Raw genomic sequence first — 10,669 nt, 5'->3', positions numbered from 1 at the left:
ATCTAAAATTCTAAGAGGCAGGTATAGAATGTGATTGTAATGAGTCTGTATATTGGTCACTAACTGCACTGTAATATTTTCGTTTTTCCTAAACTTGCTAAACTAATTCAAAAGCTTGTTTTTCTTAAGAGTTTTTGACACTTTCCTCAATTTCATTTAAACATGCCTAGAATCTTCCGGTAGTTAGTTTTTACTTTTTACGTTATAGGTTCTACTACATTTAAGTCTTCAGCATTTTCCAAACTATCGTCAGCAATCAAGAGAAAATCCATAACATAAACGGTGCCTTTGTTTGCTAACTTGTGAGATACGACTATAGCCTGAACTATTACAACTCCCCCAGGAAACTTAGCGTTAGCGCGAATTCCGTTATGCAAAAAAATCTTCAAATAAACCTTGAAGTAGCGGAAGGGTGATGAAAAATCTCTCTAATGAAAAAAGTATTTTCACCAATAAAGTTAAATTGGACTATTATTTGCCTGTAATTTAACTAAAATAAAATTCAATCCGAAATATAGACATTAGTTCAATATGTTTTCACCTTGTAGGGAATAAAATTCGTTCCGTTTGACTTAGAGATTTGGAGTAAATTTTTAAAACGTGAAGACAAAACAAAAATTACATCAGCCTTTGCTCTTTAAATATGTTAAATGTTTAGCGTTTTGAACTACGCGAACGATACACTAATTGGATAGACTTTAAAATAAAAGGTCATTTGTTCTCATTTTATATTATCAAATCGAGTCAGGCACTATTTCATTAAAATGGCTAGTCCAGCAATTTAATATTGGAATACAAACAGCAGACGTGCATGTATACCCTTCGTTGTGCAAACAGAGTGTTTTGCTAGCAGATGTTAAATATAACGGTGACCTTGAAATAGCGTAAACGTTATGGAAAATCCCTTTAATATCCGACTTATCTGTTCCAGTGCAAGACTGCTATGGAGGATTAGAACTTAAAAGCAATTTTAATTCTTTATGAATAAGTAAAACAGTGCATTTCTACTAATCCTTTCTAAAGATTAAATTTTGAATTCGTTTTCAACAATGTTTCATAGTTTATCGTACCGATTGCGATCTGCTAACATTATTGGCATTAATATTTTCAATAACAAATGTACTTAATAAGTCCATAATTTTTTTTCTAGAACATATTTTTTTTAAATTTATATCTCGGGAGCGACTATTAATTGCTATATTTTAGAAGAAATAGGAAATTTTTATTCAGATAAATTACGTTCATTTTAATAGTATTGTTGAAGATTTGTTTTATCTATTTTAACAAATTAGTTTAACTTTTAACCGATTCATAATAATAATTTTATTTACAGAAGATTTTACAATAAAAATCGTACATTAAATTAAATTTTCCGTTTTGACACATAAGATAAATTTTCGAAAACTGTCAAATACATATAGCATATCGATGTTGCATTGCGAATTAAATTAAATCCCCATCTGTCTTGATGACTGCGTAGGTTTATATATTTATTAAATTTATTTCATCAAAATTAAAATGAGATGGATCAGAAATAAAAAAAAATCTGTATATTAAAAAAAATCGAAACGGCTTTTAAATTTTATCATAACAATAATTTATTAATTATTAATTATCAAAACTGGAATTACATATTTTATATGTAAAAGGCCATGTAAGGCCATTCAGTATTTGTCTATTTTTTACAAAATTTCGAAACGATTTTTCATTTTTTTCACACCGTTTATTTAAATATGTTCCCTTTTTGATTACAGGAGTTTCTTAATCATATTATACCTAAAATAAGTTAACATTAAATAATTATCAAAAATTGAATTACATATGTTATATTATGTAAAAGGGAGCCGTGAAGAAGGGATAGTTTGTGCCAGACTAAGAATAGGCCATATGCGATTGACACATGGGCCAATCCCCCGCAGGTGTCCCCTATGTAGAGAAAGGTTGCTCGACGTGTCCCACATAGTCGAAGCGTGCCTTGGCTCTTTACAGGGCACTAGTAGGCATGCCACCAGATTTAATAAGAGTTCTAGGACAAGTTTCAGTGCGTGCACCACAAGAAGTGGAGCCTGCGGCTTAATTTGACTCAACACGGGAAACCTCACCAGGTCAGGACATTGGAATGATTGACAGATTGATAGCACTTTCTTGAATCAGTGGGTATGGTGCATGGCTGTTCTTAGTTGGTGGATCGATTTGTCTGGTTAATTCCGATAACGAACGAGACTCAAGCCTATTAACTAGACGCGTTTGGTATCGAATCTACCGGCGAACAATATTCTTCTTAAGGGGACAGGCGGATTCTAGCCGCTCGAGATTGAGCAGTAACAGGTCTGTGATGCCCTTAGATGTCCTGGGCCGCACGCGCGCTACACTGAAGGAATCAGCGTGTGCGTTCCCTTGGCCGAAAGGTCCGGGTAACCCGCTGAACCTCCTTCGTGCTAGGAATTGGGGCTTGCAATTGTTTCCCATGAACGAGGAATTCCCAGTAAGCGCGAGTCATAGGCTCGCGTTGATTACGTCCCTGCCCTTTGTACACACCGCCCGTCGCTACTACCGATTGAATGATTTAGTGAGGTCTTCGGACTGGCGGTAAGCCCAACCGACTTTGTCGGTTTTGTCGAACGCTGGAAAGATGACCAAACTTGATCATTTAGAAGAAGTAAAAGTCGTAACAAAGTTTCCGTAGATGAACCTGCGGATGGACCATTAACGAGCAGTACGCTTTATCCGGAAGGATAAAAGCGGGACTCTCTCAAGAGGACGAAATCAGAGCTAGGCGGCGGCGGCGGCGGAGGCCGCGGAAGGTGAGCACGGTGTCAATCTGTACCCGGAATATCGGATTCTGGTCACGAAATCTCGCATTGACCGCGCAGATAGTATGTGGACCCAGGCCGTCCAAGAAAAGCGTAGAGAATGTCGTTGCCCCGTCCGTCCGACCGACCGTCCGTACGTCCGGGCGGTTGATAAGAAAGATAGGGACGAAAGACAAACAAACCCTCTTCCACAGTAAACTAGCGAAAGGAGGACCATTAACGAGCAGTACGCTTTATCCGGAAGGATAAAAGCGGGACTCTCTCAAGAGAACGAAATCAGAGCCCGGCGGCGGCGGCCGCGGAAGGTGTGCACGGTGTCAATCGTACCCGGAGCATCGGATTCTGGTCAAGAAACCTCGCATTGACCGCGCAGATAGTATGTGGACCCAGGCCGTATTTTATGTTTGTGTCTTATATGAGTGAATGTATTTATTGGTGTGAATGGGGAGGGGCTGATGGCGAAGTAGCTTCTCCATCGCCTCTCAGGTTGTGTGTTTGACTTGGGCCGAAGGCGGAAATTTTATAAATACCCCATCGACCCCAATTTAGGTTAGTTTTTTATAGGGAACAGGTAGATGGAGGAATATCGATTACTCCATCTACCAAACAGATTTATGTAGGTTGTAATCGTTTCAATGGGGAAAGTCCAATGCAATAAGGAAAAGTTCATATAAAAACATTAAAGAAAATAACTAAACATTGTGAATATTTAAATCTCCATCTGCCTTGATGATTGCATTTGTAAACAAGATGGTTCCAGTTTTGGACAATTGCTTATATCATCGTTCGTATGTACCATATAAATCTTCTCAAATACCACAGACTTTGGCTTTTAAAACTGTTAATATGTTTATTAAGTCTTTGGATTATGATGAGGAAGAGAAAAATAGATTATCACCTGGTCATCCAAAACGGTAAAACTTAATAATTTTGTACCTTTTTGAACGTACATAACGTAATGACGTAATTTACGAATAGCGTTTGATGAAGTTCTAATCTAACACGTGTTATACTTTCTTGTACTTAAGTAGCGCGTCGAAATCGTCCGTGGTTGTTTATGAAATGAGATGATCCGGATTCCGGGCCGGTCGATCCGGGGCGTTTTTTGAAGGTGATTAAAGAACCTTTACGTTTTGGCGGTCGTCTTGAAATCCGTTGATCTGAAGAAAGATTCACGCCCAAAACTGGACTATATAAACGAAACCATCTCGAGAACCAGCAACAGTCGTCAGTTAACGCTGTAAAGAGAAGATGTCTTACATTGTAAGTAGTTTGTACAAATTTATAAACCCTTATGTCTTACAAAGGTTAAACGATACATTAAAGAATTATTGCTGAAAGTCAATACAAATTTAAAACAACTATTATCAGTCAATCGGTCTAATAAAAAAAATTAAACTTAACTGTGATTTTGAGAAAAACCACCAATTTTGACGAGACAAAGCTGATATTACTTAAAAATAATTAGGACTGTAAATAATTTTGATATTCCAACAGGTGCTTTCTTATTGCAAGCTCATATTTATTACATTATAAACTTTAAAAAAAAATCTAAGGGGTTCTCATCTTGTTAGGAACATACTGTATAATGTGTGGTGATTAGTGACCGTTAATCGATAATTATTCAGAAATCGTGAGATGCGGTCTGGTGTGATGCAGGTTTCAGAAAAACATTTTCTGTATCGTGCCACGTTTCGACCTTTATTGAGATCATCTTCAGGGCCTGGGATTTACAAACATATTTGTCAAATGTAAACAATGTTTGTAAATCCCAGGCCCTGAAGATGATCTCAATAAAGATCGAAAAGTTGGCAACATAAAGAAAATGTTTTTCTGAAACCTACATCACACCAGACCGCATCTCACGATTTCTGAATAATACTGTACAATGACTGATTTGTTATATAGGTTATATATTCTCACCTTTCAAATAACTGTTTACTATGGATAATGATATGGAAAGGGATAAAAGAGGCGGACTCAAAACCTTCTGCACCTCGACCTAAGTAGATGAGTGCTCCTCTGTATTTTATAACTAATTGGCTAGGTTCAGGTTGATAATCAACCTCCACAGTCTTGCCAGACGTTCCTTAGTGTAGCTTCTGGTATGTCGTTTTTCCTGTCTTAGCTGCAAGAACCTATACGTACGTAGACCTTAACAGAAAGATAAAATGTGGTCTGAAGTCTCCTCCTCTTCCTGGCAGTATCTTCACAGTGTTTCTTCTGCCTACACTCCTCTCCGGGGCATGTGCCTTTTTTAGGTCGTGTTAGAAGTCCAGACAGAATGCCGGTTCTGTTGCGGTAGCCTTAACTGTTTACTAGTACAATTAAGTTCAAAAATGTTATACATGTAAAATAAATAGGGACCGCGGTGGCTGAGTGGTTAAGGCATCCGCCTCGTATTGGCCACGCTATGAGTTCTGGGTTCGAATCCCGGCATAGCTCGTACATTTGTACTTGTGAATTATAAGGACAATTTTAAAGTGGTATGAACTCTCGTTCGCGTCACCCAACGGGAAGATGGACTTTAAGGAATTTAATCCTTCCTGTAAGACATGAATTATTTACTTTTATATCTATATAATTTCACTCAATTTCAATCTATATAATATCAATACAAACGATATAATATACAAAAAAATTGATTTAAAAAAACTCAAAGCCCAAAAAAAAACACATTAAAAGTGAACTACCTAAAAGGTTAATTGTGAAATTCAACAATGTTGATAGTTGTTTGCTGTTGCAAAAATATATTTCTGCTTTTCATGTCTGCTGCATTCTCCACAGGCTTTCGATTAATCTTAATAAATGTCATTACATTTCTTTTTATGCAAAATATGCTCAATTGTATGCTGATTCTGCAAAGTCTTTCATAATGAGTGAAATTCAACAAAGTTGATGGTTGTTTGCGATTGCAAAATGATAGTTTTACTTTTGATGACTGGTGTAATCTCAACATGCCTTCGATTAATCTTCATAAATGTCATTACAATTTTTCTGCAAAAAAGGTTCCTTTGTTGAACAGTATTCCGTATCTTATTCCATTGATGATGTCCCACTCTCAGAAGAGGTCTACATGATAACTGATTTGAGCCTGGTCTTTAATAAGAAGTGTACCTTTGAGAAGCATTATTCGAAGAAAAGCTTTCGATTAATCTTCATAAATGTCATTAATTTTTTCTGCAAAAAAGATTTCCTTCTTAGAACAGTATTCCTTATCTTATTCCATTGATGATTTCCCACTCTTAAGAAGGTCAACATGATTACTGATTTGAGCGTGATATTTCATAAGAAATGTACCTTTGAGAATCATTATTCCTGCAAGAACTTTCGATTAATCTTCATAAATGTCATTATATTTTTTATGTAAAAAAGTTTCTTTCTTAGAATAGTATTCCAAATGTTATTCCATTGATGTCCCACTCTTAAGGAGGTCAACATGATTACCGATTTGAACGTGATATTTCATAAAAAATGTACCTTTGAGAATCATTATTCGTACAAGAACTTTCGATTAATCTTAATAAATGTCATTAGATTTTTTCTGCCAAAAAGGTTCCTTTCTTAGAACAGTATTCCGTATCTTTTTCCATTGATGATGTCCCTCTCTTAAGGAGGTCTCACTGATTTGAGGTTGATATTTAATAAGAATTGTATCGCTGAGAATCATTATTCATACATTTCTTCTTTTTACATTTCATACATTCCTATTGATCCTGAGACATAAAGAAACGTGGGTTATTAAACGAATGACGTTTGACTTAAATGCTCATGCAGTAAAAATATTGTATCTTTGGTTAGGAATATTCTTAAATTCGGTGATTTAATTTGGTTTCCTTACTACAAAACTCATTCAAATGATAAGAAATGATTCTAGGAAAAGCTATCAAATACCAAATGTTTAAATCTGAGCTCAACTTTGTATTCCGCGAAGAATATGGACGACTCCTTGGTCCTTCGGATTGTAGGTTTTAAATGGTTTTACAGATCTCCAGAAATTCTATCAAAACTCGCTTATGGGTACTTAGTCGGTGTTTGCGAATGGCTGAACTCTCATCCAATCCAACCAATCTCTCATCAACGAAAAGTTTTTATAGAATTGTCCGGCATGCATTGATCAATTTGTTAACATTCAATTGGCCTTTAAAAGAAAGATTTGGATGTTACTTTTGAACTGATGTGCATTTTAATCATTGATTTATGGTTTCGTTTTATTTAAAAGTGTGTTTTCGACTGGTGTTTTTGTTTCCTTTTCATATACTGTTTCCACCTAATTTTTTATTACTTTACTTTGACCGTTCTGTTTTGGAGCTGCGTCCCTATTTCAAGTATGTAATAAATAACGTTGGAATTATAATAGCATTCTCGGATTATAATAATATATATAATTTTAAATAGATTTATTTGAGAAAAATGTATCGTAGGTGGTTAAGTGTTTCTGACCCGTCGTCGCGACTCTCAGAGGGTAGTCGGGCTTCAAGCCGCAGGACTTAATTTTTTAATAATAATTTTGTTTATGTATGATTTTTATGTTTTTTAAATAGCATACCTGAAAGAAAAGATAAATACTTCTAACATGAGAAAATTTTACCTGCTACTACTGCCTTTTTCGAACAATACAATTTTCAGCATTACTCCGATCTTCTAGCAGTGCTAAAATTTATGAAATTATCATGAACGAATTGGAGATTCCCGTATGTAATATAACTATTTGACCGTTTTTAGACAACTTTTGTTTTGGCCGCCACTTTGGTCGCAGCTCAGGCTGCACCTCAGTTTCTATCCGCGGGCTATGCCTCACCGTTTGCCACTGTTGCCCACGCTCCGGTCGCAGTCGCTCACGCTCCGGTCGCAGTCGCTCACGCTCCAGTCGCAGTCGCTAGAGCCGAAGAGTACGACCCGCACCCCCAGTACAGCTTCTCTTACAGTGTGAACGACGCCGTGACCGGAGACTCCAAAGGTCAAACCGAAACACGTGACGGAGACGTCGTCCAGGGCAGCTACTCCCTCGTCGAACCCGACGGTTCCAGGAGAGTCGTAGACTACACCGCCGACCCCGTCAACGGATTCAACGCCGTCGTACACAAGGAAACCAACGTCGCTCACGCCCCAGTCGCCGTCGCTCACGCACCTGTCGCTTACGCTCGTCCCGCTGCTGTTGTCGCCCACGCTCCAGTCGCTTACGCTCGTCCTGCTGCCGTCGTCCATGCTCCCGTCGCCGCCGCACCTGCTGTCGTACACACATCTTTCTCCAGCCCTGTTGTTTCCTACGGTTTCTAAGCATCTAAATTTATGACAGACGAAATAAATTGTAAATAAATGCTTGTTTTTTAAATATTGTAATTTTTGCTTTTAAACCGATAAACAAATTTCCTCAGACATTCTTCCGAATTCAATAATGAACATTTATTCTATTTCCTATACCATTTATATTTTCACTTACATAATTATAGTTTTGTGTCACAAATTTTGGATCATTTGATTATTTTCTGACTTAGGCCATATTTATTTTGTCATAACTTTCACCTCATTCTCAAAGAATTTTTTTATGCCTCAAACTTTTCTCGAAGCTCGCGAGTACTAAGTTTTATAGCTTGTTGCTCTTGTGTATTTTTGGGTGTTTTGTGGGGTCTAGCTGCAGAAACATACGCTAAGACAAACCATCAAAGTTACACAAAATGTGCTCAGTAGTTTCTTCCTCTTTTTGTAAAAATCTCCACAATGTTTTCTTCTGCCAGTACTACTATTACATAAGTTTTCCCTGCATAGTCAGGAAACAGTCAGGACCCTGATTTTCAAGTTGACACTAGCCCGAATAATGAATTTAGTTTGGATCTAAACGTTTAATTTAATTTTTCCAATATGATTTGACTATTTTAGCCAAGTTTGATTAAATTTCAGGCACTCCAAATGGAGCTGTACGGCTTGGCGCGGTTCTATTTGGAGTGATCGTGAATGGCCACCTTTAAAGGGCGAAAAGTCATCAGTCCATCAGAGCAGTGCCTTCACAAATTTGGACATCTCGAACTTCCTGGAGCATAAGAATTGCTTGAACGTAAGGTGCCGGTTTTGCAAAATTCTCATAATCAAAAAACGGTCCTCCTGTGGTTCTCTTAACCTAGGGCGTCCAGAACCGGGCCTTCTATGGTAGGACCCAGTTTCTGGAAAACGTCTAACGGCACCTCGCAGTGTTTCTTAGGTAACTCCGATCGCAATAGTCACATACCTCATAGAACGTCCATCATCAATAAATGCCACACCACTCGCGAATCCTCAGCACTAAGTGTCATTTTTAAGTTTAAAAATTGAAATTAAGAAAAGAAAGATGAAAACTAAACAGTTTATTGCTTCAGAATCCAGATGAGAATCAATAAACATTTTAATTTCTGTAAAAAGTAAACATTGAAAAATCCTTTATCATTGTTTTGGATTAAGGATTAAGCGTGTTTACCTCTAATTGATATCCCCAATTTAAAACATAGCCATAGACAAATATTTTAATGATAGAAACAATCAGGAAAATAAGAGCAGAATTTACTTTTATCGAGAAAAAAAATCAATTGGGTGGAATCGTTTGCCTGTGCGTTTATCATTAATTTTTCTTGTACTGTCCGGTTTGCCAATGTTGGATAAACTGTCTCAGCAAAACCAGGTTTATGTTGCAAGACTTGTCACAGACTAGTTTTCTAACCTCCGTTTCGTAAATTTCGAATATAAAAAGAGATAGCTCAGTTACACGGTATCATTCGATCGTTACGGATCGTCGCACCAGGAACCAGGGTGACTACAGCGAACAAAAATGCACCTTTCAATTAGTTTAATTGCAAAATGGATTTGGCTTTCGTGGCTCACCGATGTTTCGTTATTAGCAATCCACCTTGTAATTAATATATGTTTTTTTCACAGAGAATTCCAAATAATATTTTTTTAGCTGATAAAAACCTGTTAGGAGAAATATTTTCAAGAAGTTTTAATAATTTCCATTTCTATAATTGAAAAAGAAAATCCTTCGCCTTTGTTGATAATAATAGGGAAATTTTTATTATTTTTATTTTATTAGAGAGTTTTAGAGAGCTTATTATTTCCAAAACAGCCTAAGCAAGCACACTAACAATTCAGGCTTGTTCCAACACACAATCACAAACCAGTTGCCATGTAATCCGTTATTGATGACTGCCTGAAAATTGATCATGGTTTCTTAACTCCGTCGGAAAACTTTTTTCCAATCTTGCAGAGACTGACAGACATAGGGCTTAAAACACCGCCTTGCTTTACTTTTTATTTAATTATAAATTTATCTGATATGTTATACGATGAAGTTGCCTCCTTGTAAATATTGGGAATGGCTCGAATATGTAGAAAATCTCTAATTGTTTCACTTTGTGTAAAAGTCCTTATAGTATAAAGAGCTCCCCAAGCTAAAGTTCCCCAAGGCACTAGCATCTTTCCCATCCTTTTCAGCATCTACATTAATGATCTCTCCTATTCCATCCATTGCAACAGACGCCCAAATTTACCTTTGCTTCTATCCCTCTGACCTATACCCGGTGGCAGGGTGGGCGACCAAGACCCCGAGGGGTTAAATGCCTGGGTAGACTCGTACCCCATTCCCCCTCTGAACTTCCAATGGCAAGATCCAAGATCAAAAAAGACCTAAATTCAATCAACAACCGGGCCTAAATAAATTCCTTCCACTTCAATTCTACAAAGTCCACAGGCTTTCCCGTATACTCGGTCGTCCTCAAAAGACAAGGATCTTTAACATACGAACCTAGCTTATTCGGCCTTATCGGACGTTTTGATTCTCAAGATGAGAGCTGACGCACCTTCACATATGACAGAATGGTGTTACTGCC

At 37.2% G+C, this 10,669-nt stretch overlaps 1 protein-coding gene across 1 annotated transcript; it reads left to right on the top strand.

The window, feature by feature from the left end:
* Positions 1–3,952: 3,952 nt before the first annotated feature.
* On the top strand, positions 3,953–8,142 carry LOC106665779 (larval cuticle protein A2B-like). Its single transcript, XM_014392486.2, has 2 exons — positions 3,953–4,076; positions 7,539–8,142. Exons 1-2 carry the CDS (start codon positions 4,065–4,067, stop codon positions 8,091–8,093), a joined length of 567 nt encoding a protein of 188 aa, XP_014247972.1. The 5' UTR covers positions 3,953–4,064; the 3' UTR covers positions 8,094–8,142.
* Positions 8,143–10,669: the final 2,527 nt, after the last annotated feature.

This window comes from Cimex lectularius, unplaced genomic scaffold (genome assembly GCF_000648675.2).
Source record: "Cimex lectularius strain Harlan isolate CLEC.00 unplaced genomic scaffold, Clec_2.1 scaffold374, whole genome shotgun sequence".
Lineage (NCBI taxonomy): Eukaryota > Metazoa > Arthropoda > Insecta > Hemiptera > Cimicidae > Cimex > Cimex lectularius.
The sequence above is the reverse complement of the archived record's forward strand: the minus strand, read 5'-3'. Positions and strand labels throughout refer to the sequence as shown.